The 20,512-nt window shown below is 51.6% G+C and overlaps 1 protein-coding gene across 4 annotated transcripts in view; it reads left to right on the top strand.

Annotated features, from left to right (window-relative positions):
- The window catches only part of DOCK1 (dedicator of cytokinesis 1), a 490,705-nt gene that overhangs the window by 462,974 nt on the left and 7,219 nt on the right, over nt 1–20,512 (top strand). For all 4 annotated transcript variants that reach the window (XM_078076968.1, XM_078076967.1, XM_078076970.1 and 1 more), the window contains exons 44-49: nt 502–588; nt 3,442–3,618; nt 4,652–4,735; nt 9,524–9,661; nt 15,644–15,789; nt 18,386–18,584. In XM_078076968.1, the coding sequence (XP_077933094.1) occupies nt 502–588; nt 3,442–3,618; nt 4,652–4,735; nt 9,524–9,661; nt 15,644–15,789; nt 18,386–18,584 (831 nt within the window). The remainder of the gene's footprint in view (nt 1–501; nt 589–3,441; nt 3,619–4,651; nt 4,736–9,523; nt 9,662–15,643; nt 15,790–18,385; nt 18,585–20,512) is intronic.

The raw sequence follows: 20,512 nt of genomic DNA, 5'->3' as shown, positions 1-20,512 counted from the left end.
GATCAGTTGTGCAAGAAACAAATTGAAGCCTAAAATACTGACTGATCCGTATCAGAATGTGAGCGGTCACTTACAGGAAACCCGGTTTTCCTTAATGCCTTTCCACCTTTGGGTTTCTGTTGAACCCAAAGTCAGGCCAACAAAGAACTCCTTGGAGCCTCTTCAAAAATCTTTTTGCTCAGAGGGAACTTCCCTGGTTTTGACGTATGGAATTCTCCCTGACTCTCCTGTTGTATTTTCTTTGCCACATGCCAGGGAGGCTGGCACCACTGGCCAGCAAAAGCAGGGGACACTGCTGTGTCTCGTGTGACTGTCTGACTCACAGGCAGAGCACGGCATGCAAGGCACGGCCCACAAAAGGGCTGCATGCGACTCCTCCCAGGGAGACCCGTCCTCCCGGAGGACCCACCTCACAGAGAGCGGCCAGTCCCCGTTAGCGCAGAAGCTGTCCACCTGCTGACATCCTTCTCCTGATGAGTACCATGTGTGTTCCCTTTGCAGAACATGTGGATCGAGAGAACCATATACACCACGGCGTACAAATTACCCGGAATTTTAAGGTGGTTTGAGGTCAAATCTGTTTTCATGGTAAGGACTCCCCCCCGCCCCCCCCCCCAGAAGGCATTGTGTTTTCCCCTCTTACAGGGTGCGGCGCGCACACTGGGACCCCAGGTCAGACAAGACTTAACCCATCATCACCCTGCGTGTTCCCTGGGGCATCAACTCTCCCGGTCCACGAATATTGTAGTAGAAATGCTGTGTAATCACAACCAGAGCTGGCTGACAAGAAAACCAGAATTAAGATTTCCTTTCTTCTCACAAAATATTTAAATCTAGTCATCGCTGTGCTGTTTTGAAAGCTCTTTCTGTTAACTAAATGAAAAGTTTAAGACAAGTTCCAATTTACATACACTTTTTAAGATCTTTCTTCCTGATGCTTTTATTGCCATTTACATGACAAACAACTTGATTAATAGTACTTGCTCATTTCAAGTAAAAATAGCTTGAGAATATACCCCTCACTGGCACTTTTTTAAAGAAATAATGACTCGCATCTCATTAGCTAAACTTTGCTTTGCCTCAGTGGTGAGCTATGGGACAGTTTCATCTATGTGAACCGGAGTTGGGCGGCAGATTCTTACTGAATACACAGAAGTATCAGGGGGTGGTATAAAGAGATCTGATTGAAATATGTATGTTGATTCGTGTGTCTCAATGCCTTTTGTGTTCAGCCAGCAGGATCTTATCCAGAGGGGTGGTGCCTCCCATTTAGTTTACAGTGAGTCCCCTTGGAAACTCCTGATTTGGTTCCCGAACCTGCCTGGAACCTCTCTTCCCAGCCCTGTTTCCTCTCTTGTCTGTCGTCCATGCCCATCTGAGCTCGGGGCCACATCTGCTCCCCACATCCCAGGTGCCCCCTCCTGCTTCTCTGAAGCCCTGGGTCTCTCTGCCTGTCCCTGCCTTGGGCACTTGCGTTCTCTGCTCTGGGAGCGCCCACTCCATGCCCCCGTAGCACCCAGGCAGCCCCGATGGATGGAGGGCTCAGAAAGTATATGGCAGGTGGCAGAAATGCAAGCCTTTGCTGGCACCATTTAGAGCTGGTGATGGATGTACGTGTGTGAGAGGGTGGAGTGGGGGGACTTCGAGTAAACAGGCATTAATCTTCCTAATGAGCCTCTGCCCAAAGCCCTCAGTAATCCGGGATTTCGTGAGCCAGCCAGATTTCGAGAGGAAGGAGCTTAAGAGCTCAGAGGTGGAGAGGGGTGAGCCCTGACTTTCTGTGAAGATGTGGTTCTGCCATCGGCACTGTTTGCCATTTGTAACAAACTAAGGGGCTGGAAGCTGAATAATCCCAGAGCGCGTAACCGAGGGCTGCTCTCGACACCCCTCCCCTTGTGCACGCCTCCCGGGACCGGCCGCCGTGGGATGCCCCGGAGTGGCACCCAGCCCTCTTGTTGGATGAAAGGAGGAAACTCTCTGTTCTTGAGGCAGATGGGATCAGCAGCGGGGAGTTAGCAGTCAGTTAAAACGGAATACTGCCCTGGAGTGTGGATTTGGTGTAGGTGTGTGCCTGGGATTCTGCGCTCCAGGCTCTGGGCCCGCCAGGGACCTCGTGGGACCACGTGGGAGCAGCAATCTTGCAGTACACGCTGATCGGGCACGGGGCCAGCCAGGGGCCGGGCGGAGCAGGCGGCTTCCCCCACAGTGACTCCAAGCGTCGCTCTAGGACCTGGGGCCAGCCGTGAGCAGAGTTGTCCGTTCTCAAGTCCCTGCTCCCCCTGCTCCCCTTTGCCCAGCAGACAACCCCCAGAGGCTGCAGCAGGACAGAAGCAGGCTGCTCTGCTTTGTCCCTCACTGCAGACACCCTGGGGTTCCCAGGCACGGGTAGGGACCCCTGCCACCTCCTTTGGGAGGACGGAAAGGATCATGTGTTGAGATGACCCCTGGACGTGGCTTTGTGGCCCAGCCCAGCATCTATCAGAGTGAGGCCTGGTGGGAAGGGGTTGCTGTTGTTTTAAACCCGGCCATGTTTTCGTGGCACCTTAGGGCTGAGCCAGAGAGGCGTGCCCGGCTGGGCCTTGCAGGGAGCTTTGGGGCCCCAGAGAAAGGAGGGCAGTTGCAGGATGGGTGGTGGTGCCCTGCCTCCTGCACGGGGTCCGGCTGACCAGTGGCGGCCCTTCCGATGAGGCCTGGGAGGTCCGTTGGCAGCGGTGACGTGCTCTCCCTGGGTGGTGGAGCTCTTCCTTCATGACAGAGAGTGTGGTCTCATGTGGGGAGGAGGGCCCTTCCCTGACCAGCAGGTACAGCGGTCTTACAAAGTGCCTGGGCCTCCAGCCTCAGGGACAGGGATGGATTGCTCCTTAAAATCTTGCCCATTTTTTTTTTTTTTAGATTTTATTTATTTATTTGACAGAGAGAGCCAGAGAGCACAAGTGGGGTGGGGGTGGGGGGGATGGCAGAGGGAGAGGGAGAAGCAGGCTCCCCGCTGAGCAGGGAACCCGATGCGGGACTGGATCCCAGGATCTCGGGGTTCTCACCTGAGCCGAAGGCAAACGCTTAACCAACTGAGCCGCGCAGGCATCCAAAATCTTGCCCAGTTTAAAAGAAGCAGACCACATGTGTATGCATGCACACACACACCCACACACACCTCTCAGAGACAGACAGCCTTGTGTTACCCCTTTGGAATTTGCATGTGAGGGCCACACCTATTGGAAATGCACAATGATACTAAAATCCCCAGCTGCTCTTGTTTGGGAGATAAGAAACACCCCCGAAAACCCCCCTGGGAAGAAAGGTGAACTGGAGGAATAGGAAGCCTGGCCCCACTTGGAAATGCTTCTCTTCTGGCAAGGTCCCACGGGCCAGACAATGAACAGAGGACCTAGGTGCATGGACGCAGCAGATGGCCTGGAGTCACATCTCCTTCCTTCCCCGCAGGTGGAGATCAGTCCCCTGGAGAACGCCATCGAGACCATGCAGCTGACCAACGACAAGATGAACAGCATGGTACGGCAGCACCTGGACGACCCCAGCCTCCCCATCAACCCCCTCTCTATGCTCCTGAATGGCATCGTGGACCCTGCCGTCATGGGAGGCTTCGCGAATTATGAGAAGGCACGTGACATGCCAGTGGTACCGCCCTGTCCTGGGACAGACTGTCTCCAGACACGTATCTTCCAGCCCAGAAACTACGCTGGTCTCAGTGGCCGATCTCAGCCGGGACTGAGCCAAGGCTGGGACCGCCTAGAGGTGGCTCCTGCCGGCTGCGGAAGGTCAAGGCCCGACCCCAGGCATGGCTCCCCTGGGCATCGTCCCTGCAGGTTGGGCTGACGGAGCTCTGTGGCGCTGCCCTCAGGTGGCTCTCAAGAGTCCTGGGATCATGAAAGGCCAAGAGATACAGTTGTAGTGAAAGACAAAAGAATTAGAACATTTGGGATAGGTAGGCATGGTGGGTACGGGGAGCAGGCCAGCTGGTCTCCCCGGAAAATCTCTTAGTGGGAAGGGGCAGAAGCGGAAGGACGTGGGTGTGGTCTAGACCAGGGGTCTGCACTACGGTCTGCTCTCTGTTTTTGATATCAAGTTTGGAACTCGGCCGCGACCATTTATTACTTAGTGTCTGTGGCTTGAACTTGAACTTGAATGAAGTTGCACACACAGGACGTCCTCATAGAACAATGGCAGCATTGAAGCCCTTCACAGAAAAGCTTGCTGAGCCCCTGTCCAGACAGGGTAAGAGCTGAGGTGGAGAGCAGGCCAGGAGGAGTCATCGCCCTGGACCGAGAGATAGCTCTCTGTTGTAAGCCGCCTTTAGGTGTAGGACTGGCCCGGGGCGGGGTGCAGGGTGGGAGTCAGGGCATGTGAGCCACCAGGGAGCTGCCACCCAGCGGACTGAGTCATCCAGGTCAGCTGTGGCTTTGCTGGATTCCAAGACAGAGGTGCCGCCCTAAATGCCCCTCCTGGCTGCCCATTCACTCCATCTGTTGTGTTTGAGCTAACCAGACCTTTGGCCCTGAGTGCTGGGGAGGGTCCATCCCCTAGGGGTGGGTCTGTTTTACACATGGCTCTATGCCCGGGTCTGGTGCGCAGTCAGTGTGCAGAAATGGTGCTGGGGAAGCAGGGTACTGAGTGGCCCTTCTGTCTCCACCAGGCCTTCTTTACAGAGCGGTACCTGCAGGAGCACCCAGAGGCCCATGAAAAGATTGAGAAGCTCAAGGACCTCATTGCGTGGCAGGTAAGTGTGTGATGGCAGCCTTGCAGGCCTGGAGCGGGGAGGCTAGACCCACATCCGAGGCTAGACCCGCATCCGAGGCTAGACGCGTCCGCCTGGGCCATCTCAGCATGCATGCCGGCCGGCATGGGGGCCTGGGACATCCGCCACAGTGCATGTAGCCACGTGTGTCCCCAGATGAACCACCCCCACTGCCGTGATTAACTCAGCTCCTTGGCTGTGGTCATGCAGTTGCACACACAGGGCGTCCTCTCTTGCCAGTGAGCCTGGCCTGTCTCTGCCGGCAGATCTCTGTCTGGTATTGACAATATCAGAGGCAAGGTGAGAACTGTGATGTCTTCAAGAGCCTGGCTCCAGCCTGTCGTGGGAAAGGCGCTCACGTCAGTGCCATCCGTGTGGGAGGCGTCGGTGGGCCACGGCAGAGCGCCCCCCCCCCCCCGCCACGTTCTCCCTGGTGGTGGCCAGGGTTGGGGGCATCCACATCTGTGTCTTCCCAGCTGTAATTCTGTGTATTATGGTGCGTCTATAGTCGTGCTCCTGAGGCCACTGAGTCTTACCTTAGAGGGACGTGCTGTTAGAAGGACATGGTCCGGAGGGCGTCTCATGTCCAGTTGGAAGTGACTTGTTTAGTTCACATGGTCTGCGTCTTAGAGTCCCTGTGAGCCTGGTGGTGGAGGGGACATCAAGACCTGGTTCTCCTGGAGCTCTGCCTAACCTGCTCTGTCCTGAGGACAGCTCACTGTTTCGGGCTTTGTCTTCTGGTGTGGGAGGGGAGGAGGGTGCTGTCTGATCTAATCCCCACACAGAGAGCTGAGGGAGGTGGAGGCCGGGGTCACCCTGTGCCTGGCGGCAGTGTACCCCAGGCCATTCCGCTGAGCCAGGGGGTCCCAGGCTGCCACTTGGGGCCCTGACGTAGGTGAGGCTGTTCCTCTGAAGAGACACTTTGACCCTGGCCTTCCCAGAGCCTCACCCCAGTGGCTTCTCCATTATCAGCACGTTGACCAGTGTGACCTGGTAGGGTAGAGTGGGGCTGAACTTTGGTTTCAAGCCCACTTCCAATCTATGTATATTTCGTGGTACTAAGATAGACATAACATAAAATGTAACATCTTAACCAATTTGGAGTACAGATCGGGGGCATTAAGCACGTTCACATTTTTGTGCGACCATCCCCTCCATGCATCTCCAGAACTTTCCCATCTTGCCAAAAATCTCTGCACCAACTCTCCATTCTCCCCACCCTTGGAAACCACCATTCCACCATCTGTCTCTATGAACTTGATCGTTCCAGGTACTTCACATAAGTAGAGTCATACGGTAAAGTCATATGGCTTTTGTGACTGGTTTATTTCACTGAGTACAGTGTCTTCAGGGTTCATCCGTGTTGTAGCCTGAGCCAGAATTTCCTTCCTTTTTGGGCTAAATAATATTCCATTGTGTGGATGGACCACACTTTGTTTGTCCATTCATCCATCTGTGCACACTTAAGTTCCTTCCACTGCTTGTCTGCGAACATGGCCGCACACGTGTCTGTTCATTTTCCTGCTTTCAGTTCTTTTGGGCGTATTCCCAGAAGTGGGATTTCTGGATCAAACGGTAATTCTATTTTTTAATCTTTTGAGGAGCCACATCCTCCACCTCCTTGTCAACACTTGTCAGTTTCTGGTTTTGTTTTGCTTTGGTTTTTTTACAATCGCCATCCTCCTGGGTGTGACTTGGCCACAAATCTCTAGACATCTGTTTGCATTAGAATTATTCTGTGATAACAAACCCTGGGGGCTGGCTCAGTGGCCAAGGACGGTTCTCCGCATGGAATGTAAGCCTCATGTAGACCGTCTCCCTCTGTTTCCAAAAAGAGAGAGAGTTTAAAAGTCTGAATGATTCCATTTTAGATGTAGAAACCAGAGGGTACAAAATTCCAACTCCTCATTGAAGGCTATAAAATCATTGCCACACAAAAACTAGTTTGGTCTGCAAAAGTTGTATTGATTTTTTTTTTCTTGTAAGCTTTTACAGCAAATTGGATTTTAAGAGTTTCAAGTCCTACAGAGGAAAATAATTTGTTCCCCAGAGAGAACTTTATGTCAGCGCTATGTCATCACTCCTAATAACTATATTAAAGGATGAATTTTAAAGCAGCTCACAGGAAAGCTGAAAGAAAGAATCCATTTTCTAGCAACTTCATTAAATCAAAGAGTGATGAAAAATACATATTCAAAACATTACCTGTGATTTCCCTTTCATTTGCAAATGTTTGCAAACCCATATTTTAGTATCAGTGATTGAGTCATATGGTCATTAAAAATAAGTTTGGGGTTATCAGGATGCTGTCTTCTGTTTTCGTTTGTTAGTTTGTTTGGTTTGGTTTTTTCTGGAAACTGCATCAGGGCAGAGTGAGGTTTCCTCTGGGAAATCCCAAGGACTTGTTGGCAGAGTTTCCATCACTGATATGCAATAAGCACATTTCGATGCTGAAATCGTTTGTGAAGGCGGGTTGTTAAGTCCCAGGCAGCTCTTGGCTCTGCTCTTGCCATCCCCAAACCAGGATGGTGCTGACCTGCTCCTCCCAGCTGGGAGCCCGTGGCTGCAGGCGCGTGGGGCCCCCTCTAGTTTTACAGTGGACACCAGCTCAGACTGAGCTCCAGCCCCTTCCTCAAAGGCACTGAACTTCACATGCGTCACCGCTGTTCAGGAGGGCGTCTTTGGAGAGCAGGCTGCGTGCTCATTTTGAACAACCCAAGGTGTGACTTTGGGGATGTCTTCTCCCCTCTCCTTGCTCTGGGCAACTTTTAAGAAATGCAGATTCCTGGGATCTACCCCAGAGCAAATCAGGGCTCCAGGGTGGGGTTCAGGAACCTGCCTGGGAGATTCTGATGCTCATCCAGGTTGGAACCCACTGAACCACAGGGTCCCCAAAGATCACTTCAGGCCTTGTTCCATGGCTCGTGTTTGTATGTTAAGCACGCAATATGTTGGAGTGTTTACACAGAGCATCTTTTCATGCAGAGCTGTGGCTCAGCCCCAGTCAGACGTAGAACAGAGGCCAGATCCTATCCTAGAAGAAGCTTGTATCTGACAATGTCAGGGACCTGTTGAAGTGGTCAATTCTCATACCCCCTAAATTTCACCTGCCAAATTGCAGTTCACGCAGCCCCAGGGACTTAAACCAAATGGTCTTAACTTTAGTCCAGCAAGTAGCTTCTTTGAGGTCGAAGAATCTGGCCAACGAAGGCTTTTAATCAAACCAACAAAAAAAAGAGACATTTAGACTGCATTTTGTATATTTGGAAAAAGGTCCATTCTACAGAAAAATGCTTGCAAGATCTCAAGTGGCTGTGTCTCAACCTTGAGACAGCCCCCCCATACTCGCCTCTGTACCCAAATAGATCCAACACGTTTACCATCCCACCAAAAGTTGTCCCCAGCCTGCCTGTGCTGTGCCCCAGGGCAGAGCTCAGGAAGCAGAAGGATTAATGTGAGCATTTCTACTGTTGAACCACACTGCGGCTGGCTCTGGGGAGGCTGCCATCTGCACGAGTAATTCATACGGAATATTAAAACAGCTCATCCGTTGTGAAGGCTCACCTGCATGCACCCTGTCCTTTAGGCAGTAACTGGCCGCGAAGGGATGCCTGGCCCAAACCTTGGGGGTAGGCCCAACTGTCAGCGAAACAAGCTTTGTGCCCGTGCAGCCCGAGGGCAGGCTGGGTGGGCTGCTGGGTGGGCTGGTGGGTGGGCCGTGACATGGGAGCCCTCACTTCTTTCGTCTTTCCCTGGAGACCACAAGAGGCAACAGCTGCGTGCTCTAAATGGCAACCAAATACATTTTATGCATTGATTCATCTTGGTAAGATTTCTCGAATTTGTTCACATGAAATTCAATTGTGTACTTATTATCCTGCTTCCTAATAAATCTGCTCATTTAGGTTGGTGTTCTGTCATATTAGGGAAATCTGTTTTTAATCAGTATTTTGATTTAATTATAAATTATTAAGAGGAAGCCTCTTAGCTTGATTGCACTGAAGAATGTCTAACTCTGGGTCCGAGCGCTGGGGGAAAGCAGAAGCTGGGGAAAGGAAGCCCTCCTTGGAACCCCCTCCAGCCCCCAAGAGCAGTGATGCTAGAGGGTCTCTGGGGCTGGGGAATGAAAATGTCTCCCTGCGACGCTTTTAAAGGTCAGCTGCATCTCCGCGCTTGGGAGTGAAGTGTTGGCATGGATATTTTGTGACAGCAGTGTTGGCAGAGAAATGATTATTTTTAGTTTTAAGGAAGAATAAATTTGGTTTTCCTTTCCAAATAAGAAGATCCTTCAGGACTATAGATCACACGTAATTAGATTTTTAAGTTTTAGAATAGGGTTCTCAATTGCCTAGAGAGGCAATATTCTGGGCTAAAAAAGAAAAAAAAAATCTTTGCACTGTGACACGACCCTTTGCTAATAGATCAAGTTACAGCTAAACAGATTCAAACTGCAGTTCTTCCCCAATTCACGAGGAAAGCACAGATGAGTCTATTCTAGGATTGGTCAGCCAATGGGAGTCAGGCAAGTTACTGAGTGGCCGTCGTGCGCTGAGCACTGCACGAAACGTGTCCAATTTAAAACACAAATGATTGTAATTTGAACATTTTGGTCGTTGGGGGTCATGTGCCTGCTGATGACTTTGATTCACGGTTTGATTTGGAAACACAGCAGTTGGATTTTGCACACAGTGCCGCTTTCTGCCTGGTGTGCGCGTCTCTCTCTAGACCATTAACCAGGAAATAAGGAGTGTTGACTGCTACGTTTTTCAGATTCCGTTTTTGGCTGAAGGGATCAGGATTCACGGAGACAAAGTCACAGAAGCACTGAGGCCATTTCATGAGAGAATGGAAGCCTGTTTCAGACAGCTGAAGGAAAAAGTGGAAAAGCAGTATGGTGTCCGAACCATGGTAAGTGGGTAGCCTTGCAGAAGGGGAGATGGGTGTCTCTGCGTTCAGTTGTCCAACTGTGACAGGCTCACAGGCAGGGTGAGTAAGATGTATGTGTGATGCCTACTGGGGAAGTGGGATTTGAAGGACCTCGGCCCCCTCGGAAGTCCATCGTCAGTAAGCCAGCAAGCTCCTTTCAATAATTGGAAATGTCAGGGTGAGTAAGCGCTCATGAGTTTGCTTGATCACCAAACGCCCTGCTCACCTGCTGTGAACACAGTCTGTCCTTAATGTGGTGGGGCAGCAGAAAAACCACCCAGAGGCCCATGGGACTCAACGTCGGCTGGCCGTAGAGGCCACACCTCCAGCCATACACCACATACAGAGGGTTAGGGAACACACAGGACAACAGAACTCATGATGTCCTAAGGCAGAGCTGGAGCCTAAGTCCAGTCCAAAGTCAAAGTCATTGGAGAGAGTCGCTATGGTTTACTGAGATCTGAAATTGTTAGCAAAGACTTACGTCTTAAAGGAGTGGTCATTGGTCTGGGCCAAGAAAGGTAAGCTGGAGACAGTCGGGGAGGAGGTGGGGAGGAAGGGTTCACCCAGGAAAGGCTGGGAGGCCGGAATTCGAATGGCAGGCCGGAGGCCGTGCAGACGTAGACATGTCTTGGAAAGAAGAGAAATCATAGGAAAAGCCGGAAAGGTGCCCAGCCTCCAAGAGCCTGGATTGGCGCGGTGTGGGGCAGGAGGCTTTGCTCTGGATGAAGGGCAGAACTGGGCTTTTGCCAAGAGTTTGTGGAAGTTTCTGAGTGGGGGCTGGGATCAAGATTGTGATAAAAGTGTGGCTTGTGATATGTAATGAGGCAAAGTATCTGGCAGTGTGAGCCCTGTGGTCTCTGGGAGCCTTGGTGGCTCTTGACTGTCCCTGGCTCTTGACTGTCCCTGGACTCTGGAAATGTCGGACATAGCAGATGACTCAGGCCCCCTTTCCCTGTTGTTTGGAGGGAAGCAACAGTGTGACAAAAAGAGGCAGTGAGGCTTCCGATCTAGAATCCCAGCCCTTGGCATGAAGGGGGTAAGGGCGCACAAGGTTTCCACCTTCCTGCAAACAAAAGGCGTGCTGTAGAAGGTACTCTGCTTCTCACATCGCACGACACTTTTCTGTCCTTCCTGAAGAACCAGGTGTCCAATGTAGGGCACCATTTTGGGTCCTTTTTCGGCCCAATTCCATCTGTCTGCCATTCTCTACAGTTCTCTGTTGCTCTTCCTGTTGAACTCACTTCTTTTTTTCCACACATTTAGCTCCCTTAGCAAACACTAATTTAGTGCTTACCATATGCCAGGGACCTTTCCAAGTGTTTTGCAAATATGAACTGGCTTCTCCACTTAACACTACAAAGGAGGCACTGTGGTCATCCTCATTTTACAGATGGGGAAAAGGGGATGCAAGTCACACTCTAGCAGTGGCCACTCCGGCCACTGATGGAGTTTGAAGCCCACCGGTCTGCCTCCCAGTCTGTGCTTTTAGCCACTACTCTTAGTTTACATGGCAGAGCTTTTCCTTCTCTTGTAAGAGACTGAGAGTCCCCCCAGAAAGGGGCTCCTTTGGCTCTGATTCCACTCCATGCTGACCCACCTGCCCACCCTTGCCCGCTGTGGCCGGGCTCTGGAGCACCAGTGCATGCCCAGCAGGTGTGAACCTGACAAAGCCAAGAGAACGCAACCTCTGGGCTCTGGTCTGAAAACTCAGCGCGTGGGGACCCAGGGCGGCCAACCCAGCGGGAGCTGCTCACGGGGAACAGGCTTGGGGACCGGGGTGCCCTCCTGCCGGCTACCCTGGAGGACCCCTCATGCCGGGCAGAACCCTTGAGGAGTGCTTGATCGCTTTGGGGCTTGCAACTCATTGCAGTCAGAGCCGAGTGGCAAGAATTTCAGGGTGCGTCGTCATGAGTCTCTTCCCAAGACTTACACCACTCTTAAGTCTTTCTAAGAAACAAACACGTGTGAGATCTTAAGAGTTTTTGTACTGAAAGTGAAAGGCTTCCTCTTTTACCACTCACATAATTTGTATTTCAAAATGACAGAAACCTGTCTGGCTCACCACACATCCTTCCTATTCCGTTCTCTGCTGGGGTTCATTACGTCTGTGCGGGCTTGCTGCTGGGCCCAGGGGAGAAGGAAAGCCAGGGCAGGAGGCGGGCCTGTTGCGTAGGGGGCGGGGGTGTCCCCCTCCTCCAGGACAGGTTTCCCCTGTTCCGACACAGCCATCCTTGGCCAGAGATGAGCGGTGTCCACCACATCCTGAGACACGTCATGCCCACCAAACTGCCCACCTCTCTCTAGGGGCCGCCTGGGCAGCACCGCACCCAAGCCCAGCTAGGGGCTGGTCAGGCTTATTGGGATCGAGGAATAGAATCAAGGGTGCATTTCCTCCCCTTGGATGTTTTCTTTGCTGGAGCTGCCTTCCTGAGTCCTCCATCCTGGGACCCGAGCGGCAGGCTCTGCAGCTTGCCTCCCTTGAGCAGACAGAGAGACAGGCAGATGCCCCTGTCATGCTCTGAGAAAAGCGGCAATAAAAAGCAGTCTGGTATGAGCCTTTCCTGTCTTATCTGCTCTGAAAACTTGCAAGCATCTCAGAATACTTGGAAAGGCAATATAGTATCATCCTGTTTGGAAAAAAAAAAAATGGATTTAAAAATAAAAACCCCATAGAAGAGACATAAACCATTTTGTCAATTTTTCTGATCCAGCCAAAGCCATAGATAGAAGACTTGGACACCCTCTGACTTCTTAATCCACAGGCAGCTCCTCCAGACCCCTGCTCCCTCCCCACTGGCCCTCACCTTGCCTATGCTGGGGCTCTAGGGGGCCACCGCTCCCAGGACAAAAGCTCACAGCCCCACTTCTCCAGATGCATAGGAGTGAGGAGTGCAGACGCCGGGGTCCCTGAGGAAGGGGCCACGAGCACCCACTGTGTCTTCCAGAAAAGAAACGTACCTGCTTCTCACCCTACCCCATAAAACACTGGTCACTGCAATTAAATTCAGCCCTGCTCACCCCACCCCTGATACACAGGCAGTAGGCACGTATGGGGGTCAAGGGGAGGCATTTGGGCTCAGCTGGAAGACAAGGACACCAAACGTGTCAGAGCTTTTGAGCAGGGCAGGGCTCGCTTCTGGTAAGAGAGCCAAAATGAGTGTTTGCTTCAAGCCATAATAATGACAACAGCAAGGACAACGGGAGCTACCTTCAGAGTGTGCCAAGGCCAGTGGGCTCCAGCTGCCCATTTCATCCTCACACCAGCCTCTCGAGGTGGGATGATTATTCCCTGCGTGCTCTGGAGGAAGCTCAGAGTGGTTCCCTGTGTGATGCGAGGTCCCATCGTTGGTACCAGAGCCAAAATTCTAGCCTAGTTCTAACTGCCCCACCCCCACCCTGCCAGCCCTGGTGTGGGGACATGGGGACATCAGGTTACTCATGTTCTCCTGACGCTGGAGCTACATCTGTCATGGCTGGAAGAAATTCAAGTCGCTTCAGATGAAAAAAAAAAAAAAGTCCCAATTCTTCAATTTTTAGAGGCTCTGCTCAGTCAAGAAGGAATTGTGAGACAAATGACCCAGTGGGGCCCATGGCCACACCCAGTGGGTGACCTTCAAGTGTGGGACCCAGGAGTGGCTTCTGTCCCTCCTTGGCCAGAGCCCTGCTCCTGCCATCCCCCCTTCCCTTTGTTCTTTCCAGTCCATACTGGTACATCCGCCCAAGACTCCAGTTTGCCTCTTGAGGGACATCACCAGCCCTTTGTGGTCAGAGGTAGGATGTTCAAGGGTCTTCTGGGCCTTCCCAAGAGCTGGAGTGAGGTGGTTCTCGCTGGCCACCTCCGCCTCCTGGTCCACGACTGGCTCCCTCCTCTTCCCTGCGCACTCAACGCTTGCATTGCTCACATAGCTGTGAGGATCATTTCACCAGAAAAACGGAAACCGTCAGGCGAGGAGGGGGGCTCACAGCACCCGGATGTCGGACGGGTCACATTTCTCCTCTGTATGCTCCGCTGCGTTCCCTTGAATGCAAGTCTCCCTGTGCCGAGAAGTGGATGGATATGGAGGCAGCATGCCCCCGGCCACGGGCATCACCTGAGCCTGATGTCGCTGGTTTTCTGCCCTTCTGCTCTGCCCCCCAACCCCAGTCCAGAAAGGATAGGTGGGAGTGAAGCCCGAGGCTGTTGCAGGGGAGAGGCGGGAAGGCAGCCCTGCAGGGGTGGTAGGCGGGTGCCCAGATGCCCCCCGTGAGCCGCCCTCAGAGGCTGCTGCTCTGGAGGAAATGGCAGGGGCTGGTGGCTGGGCTCACTCAAAGCGTGAAGAGGCTCGAATCCCACCGAGACGCCAGAGAGGAGCGGGGGCCGAGCGCGGCGGCGGCTGAGGGGGTCCGGCGGGCCTGGCGCAGCGTCAGGAGCAGCGGGACACCGAACAGTCCCGGGGCGCAGCCGAGACGCGGGGGGCCGGGGGAGCCACGCGTCAGAGAGCCAGGCCTTGGGCTGCGTCGACATGTGTCTCAGAAAGGCTGAGAAGAGCATTCTGTAGACTTTGAGTTGCTAGATTTTGTACAGGAGACATGTCCACGATTTGGACTAGTTTGTACTTAGTTTCCTTTTTAGTCTCCTCATAGGTAAAGGCCAGTTAGTGACAATGGACGTGTCCTCGGGGGTGTGCAACGGCGCCATCCTTGGTGCCAAACCCAAGACCTCCCCTCCGTGCGGGCAGATTCCAGCACCACGTGGCTTTGCACCGGTGGTGGGCAAACGGTGGCCCACTGCCCTTACTGTAAATCGGGTTTTATTAGAATACATCCCTGCTCACACGTCTCTGTATCATCCCTGGCTGTTTTCATGCTACGGTGGCCAAGCTGAGCAGGGGGACGGAAAGCCTAAGATACTTACTATCAGGCCGTCCACAGAACGAGTTTACCAACTCCTGCTTTAAACTGTGCTTTTGTCGTTGTGAACCTTTTACTCCTAAAGAGATAGCAGACAGATCAAGTCGTATTTCATGTGCAAAACACCTGTTGAAGACACAGGCCCACTTTTCAGATGTGGAAGTTGTGTTCGGTGTGTAATCAGCCGTGGTCCCAAGCACGTCTTCTACAGGTGACTGCCCGAGGTGCCATCTTCGCTGGTGTGGGGCTGGGAGGTGGGGAGGTCAAAGCCGCCCGGAGAGGAAGTGCTCTCCATCCTCAGGATCAAGGAAGGAGCCTCTGCCACAGCTGGTCTTGGGGCACAGGTACACTAACTAGCATTTTCTAGGTAATTAGATATTGACACGAGCTATATTTCCGTGACTCGTGTTTGGGTGATATAAATCCTGCTTCAAAGAGAGGATGGAAGACTCCATCCAGAGACTGTTTTTCTCCAGAATGCATCTCTAGTTCACGGCCTGGCTGGGAGGAGGAGCTTGAGCAGCTCCAGCCATGGCTTCATCTGCCCCCCCGTACCAGTCACTGGCAGGGGAGCAAATCCATCTTTAACTAAGCAGCAGGAGCATCTTATTTCATTCTGGAGAAATTCGGTCAGACACGTCCGTGTATTTTGGTGATCTGCATGGTTTATCGACATGCAGAGAGGTACAAAGTTCATCTAATGATCTTGCAGTTTCTTCAGTCTAGATGCTACTCAATAAATTTTCTGCTCACTACATTCTGTGTTGGCTTTGGAACAGGCTGATGCATTGTGGTGTTGGTAAAGAAAACTGCACTTAAAATGTTAGAAAAACAGGAGGGTTAGGGTATTTTTCACAAGATCAGGTAAGATTTCAAAAAACCCCGAAATAATCATTTTCATCTCTAACTCTGAACAAGAATATGCACTGCTCATAAAAGTGTGGACAATTTTGGTCTAGAATCTAGGCTGCTAAGACCACTTGGTCCCGAGGGTCTGACCATGGCGGGCCAGAAATCTTTGGCACAAGAGCATCAGACAAGCCTCTCTCTCTCTCTCTCTCTCACTGTCAGCCCTCAAGTCTGGATGACAGAAGGGGCAGCCGTCCCCGGTCCATGGTCCGATCCTTCACGATGCCGTCTTCATCCCGGCCTCTGTCGGTGGCCTCCGTGTCTTCCCTATCATCGGACAGCACCCCTTCCAGGCCAGGCTCTGATGGGTGAGTCTGGCTCAACAGCAAGGAAGGGGTTTAGAGGGTCCTGTGAGGAGCCCCCAGGACCCTGGGTTTGTTTGATCACAAGAGAGGATTTTTCTTAAAATCGAAACTGTCTTTGAAACTGAAACCCTCCAAGACTTTGCAACTCTAGTGCCCAGGATGACTTTCAGGGTCTTGTGAGTTTTCGAGAAAAAATTCTTTGGGTAAGGTTTCCATCAGATTTTAAAACCTCCAGTGAGTGTTGATTCAGTTCTGTTCTGGAAGTTCTAGAAGGAGTGTAATACATTGCTTGTTGGCTGTGTGCTTGTACTTTTCATCTCCTGCTCGCTGCCTCGGTGTCACACGAGCACAGAACTCTCACACTGTCAGGCTCGAGGGCTGGCAAGGCCACCTTCTTTCTACAAGACTTCTCTGGAGACCCCGGTTTCGCTGCTGAGCACTCAACAGCACAAAGTGACCTTAGAGCTCAACAAGAAGCTAATAGACTAGTTAATTTTGGTGGAGTTCCCACTGTGTCTCTTGCATTAACTTTGAGTGTTAAAAAATATCAGTAATTTTTTTGTGTCTTTGAGTAGCAAATATGTAAAGTTTGTTCTTATTAAATAGAAAGGAAAAATGTGTCATGCAGCTTAAACCCCAGAGACCAACTGCTAATTATTTTACTGTGGAGTTTGCACAGTGGTGTGTTTGTGCAACCCCCTTTGGTTTCCCATCCATTGCTTTACCAAACCCACAGGCTTCCGGTCCCCGCCACACGCAGATACACGCCTCCAGAACACCCCAAGGAACAGCTCAAATCTAAGCGCCCTTTGTTGCCGATGACCGGTGTGCCCAGTGGAGGATTGAAAACTAAACCCACATTTTTTTTTCTTAACAGTCATATTTATCATAGTCTGCTACTTATAAAGCCAAATCCATATGGAAATTCTCAATTTAAAGGAATTTAAATCATGTGTGCTTGTCACTTAGAGCAAGATTGCTAAAGAAATATAATTCAACTTTTCCCCAGGAAAATCCCCAAGCTAGTTACGAAAAGGTTTTTACATTTCCAAGAACGTAGGGGTGAGGGTGGAAATTGATCTAGAGGTCTTAGATAGAGGTGTGGTGTATCACGTGTGAACACACGCCTCCTTCTCCCAGGAGGCATTGTTTAACCTTGAACTGGGAGGCATCTTTATTAGACTCCAGATTTTTGTTCATTCTAGGGTTACCACCCTTAGCTGTGTAATTAATGTGGAGAAAATGAGACTTTGGTCCCAAATGGCATGGGTTACATGCAGAATAAAAGTTCATCTTGTCAGCAGGTGCTTCTCATAATGTGAAAAATTTTAAATGCAACCTGTCTTTCTCTTGGCTCTTTGTGTACTCATTGAGATATTTATAGGTGTTCCCCCTGAGCTGAAAGTTGTCCATCGATCTTATTTATTCCCCCTACGTTAATTGTCTCAAGTTATACGAAACCTAGAATAAAATCTTGAGGATTATTTTATTTTTATTGACTATATTCCCTATGCTGTACTTCTCATTCCTGTGCCTTATTTATTTTATAACTGGAAGTTTATAAAGTTTTTAAGATATTTTCATACCATTATCCATGTTGGCCCTCCCTCCTAACTCCTTCCTACTGCAGAGGATGTAACTCCAACCTTAGAACTGAGTCATTTCTTCTCTCTCCTGATTTGACTTACTAGGACAGAAACAGGATGGGACCACCACCACCACCACCGCCCCAGTCTTGTGTTAAAGTAGCAAACCACAATTGCACGTAGATGTGTTTGCATAGTCAGCTTTGACACGTGCCTTAGAAGCTAATCCAAGATCCACTTACTCCGTAGACTAACCATTAACATGGTTTTATACCAGCCAGTTGGTATTAGTAGGCACAAGAGCGGTGGTGTCCTCCTTTCGTCTTGAGACTGGGGATGTCCAGCCCCCAGGGATTAGGGCAGGTGGAGACTCCCCAGGAGGTGGCAGAGTCAGAACCCGGGTCTTCCAGCTCAGTGCTCAGTGCTGAAAAACTCAGGGCCTCTCCATGTACCTGTGAGCTGGAATCGGCTTGCTTCTCATGGAGTCATCCAAAAGGCTTTCAAATTGAAGCAGCCGACGTATCTGTAATCTTGAGCTGGCTGTAGGAACTTGGTCAGAATCAAGATAACAGAAATTTCTTTGCATTGGCATCTGCCTATTTCTTCTTATTGCATTTGTGAATATTTTAGTATGAATCTCTACAAGGTGAGGGCGCCCCTTTTGAAACATACCCTAAATACAATCCTCCCATCAGAAATCTGAGATAATCTTCTTTATGTCATCGTGTCTTATCCACTCAGACTTCACAACTCCCCCGTCCTCCTATGCGTGTTCTGTTTCTTTCCAGTTCGATCTTGTCAGGTTGCAAACAGAGTCTCTCTGTTACAGCTGGTTAATATGTATCTTAATTCCCCCTTGGCCTCTCTTTATAAATCATTCCTTTCCTGTAAGCCTGCGCAGTTCCCAGTCAGCACTTAAGATTCCTCGGGAACGGGCTCCCATTTATCTGCCGGGTGAGAAGCAAGTGTTCTCCACTTAAGTCATGAGTGATTTAAAGAACCATTTCTTCTAGGTTTGCTCTGGAGCCTCTCCTGCCAAAGAAGATGCACTCTAGGTCCCAGGACAAGCTGGACAAGGATGACCCAGAGAAGGAGAAGAAGGACAAGAAGAAGGAAAAAAGGAACAGCAAACATCAAGAGATATTTGATAAGGAATTTAAACCCACTGACATTTCCGGGCAGCAGTCTGAGGCTGTGATTCTTTCAGAGACGGTAATTCCTCATGGAACCTTCTTCCCCACTCTGCGGTAGCTTCCGGGACCTACCCTTGCTCTGCATTTAGCCAATGGGGCTGTCAGTTGGATTTCACTGAATTTTCTATCCAACAGTCACTTTGCAAATCTGAGGTCTCCCTCGACCCTCTCCTTGTATCACCCAGTGCTGTAGGGCATCCGGAGGCTCAGAGTGGAGCTTCCCTTCTCTGGAAGGTGCCTGTCTTAGCATTCATCCCCCGTCCCAAAGGGACTCCGCTGGTTCTAGGCTCTCGGCAGCAATGTAGGACTTGCTTCCAAGACACATCCTGACATCTCAGAAGATGAACAGGAATGCTTCTGTTGTCTGAAAACAGTCCTCCAGGTCGGCTGTCGCCTTTGCCTCTCCCCTTCCTGACCTGAAATCTCTAAGCCCCAGGTACTCGCCGAGTTGGAATCTGTCAGCGGGAGTCCCAAAGCCCCTCCTGCTGGGATCTGCCCGCAGTTCGCAGCTCCACGTTGGCCTCCCTGCCTCATCTGCCCCACATTTACTTCTCTGCCATGTTTCAGAAGGACTTTCTGGGATTTAACCTGAACCCAAGCCGCACGCACTTGACCCCGGGACTGCTGTTCCCCGGAGCACACAGCGGTGGTGGAGGCTGAGGTCACAAAGGAGGCACGGGTAGCTTCTCGGGTGAACTTTATTCAGAAAGCGTTATCTGTGGGCTGGAAATGAAATCAAGGAAAGGCTCTCACAGGCTGTCAGCTTCAAAGGTTAAGTCAGGCCCAGAGCCGCCTCCCCCTAGAAACGATGGGCCCTTGTCTGGATGGTGGCCAGGAACGTGCCCGCCCCGGGCAGGAGCCCCTGGCCTGTCCTGGCTGTGATTGAAGAGTTGCTTGACAAAAGGGCTCACGTGGGACCCCCTTTTAATAAGACACGTTTCTTGGCGTGTTTATATCTCAAAGCCAGAGGGTATGACTCACCCACACTGCGTGCCATTCAGACAGGCAGGCATGTGTTGCTTGGCTATCTAGAGGCAGAAGGCAGATTCGGGAGCCACGACACGGCCTTCAAGAAGGCGAATGACCTTCTGAGGCCTTAGACACAGCTCTGACTGCAGCCTGAGTGTGGCCAGGGGCGTCAGAGCGCGGGAAGGGGACTGGCCAGGCACTGGGCCTCCCGCAGCCGGAGGAAGAGGTCTCTGATGAACCACCCAGCGTTCTCTGTCCACTACTCTGGACAGCTGGGGTGACAGTGACCTTTCTGACATAGCCGAGGTCACCGTCTCTGAAGCCCAGGAGAGAGATCATCAGAACATCAGAACTGGGTGGGGGAATTAACAGAAGCACGAGATATTTACCAGGGGCCAGACACGCCGCATGTCCTTTCATGTATTTTCCTTTAAGCTCCCTTTTAAGCTGTTAAAACCAGGGGCCTGAGGGAAGTTGAACCACGTGGCAGAGCTCACGGTTAGTTGTGTGAAAAGAGGTAGAAGGTCGGGCCAGGCACTTGGCCGTCCCACGCAGGTTCTGTCCCTCCCCGCCGTGGCCCTGTTGGCTCCCAGGGACACTAGCAGAGATGGGCCGAGTTCAGCCAAAGTGGGCCTGAAGTGCCCTCGGCAAGTGCACAGAAACGAACGCTGGGGACCATCCGGCTCGGAGCAGAGGACCCGGCCCCCGGTCAGCCTCTGACGACTCTCAGAATAACTGCAGCCGCGGCAGCTCTGGGGACAGACCTCTGGCTGGGGGCAGACTCGCTGTTCTCAGTCCAGCTCAGCTACCTGTCTCTCCCCAGAGGGGCCTCGTCCTCCAGAGGACAGCGGTCAGCGAGGTCTGTGAGGTGTTCCCTAGGCCATCCTCCGTGTGCCCAGGACGAGCCAGGGGCCGCAGGGCAGAGCAGGTGGGCAGGTCGGGGCAGGTTTGCCCGAGAAGCAGCAGCGCCATGCCCCG

The sequence above is a fragment of the Halichoerus grypus genome, chromosome 7, assembly GCF_964656455.1.
Source record: "Halichoerus grypus chromosome 7, mHalGry1.hap1.1, whole genome shotgun sequence".
NCBI classification, from domain to species: domain Eukaryota; kingdom Metazoa; phylum Chordata; class Mammalia; order Carnivora; family Phocidae; genus Halichoerus; species Halichoerus grypus.
Note: the sequence above shows the minus strand (reverse complement) of the source record. Positions and strands in the feature narration are given on the sequence as shown.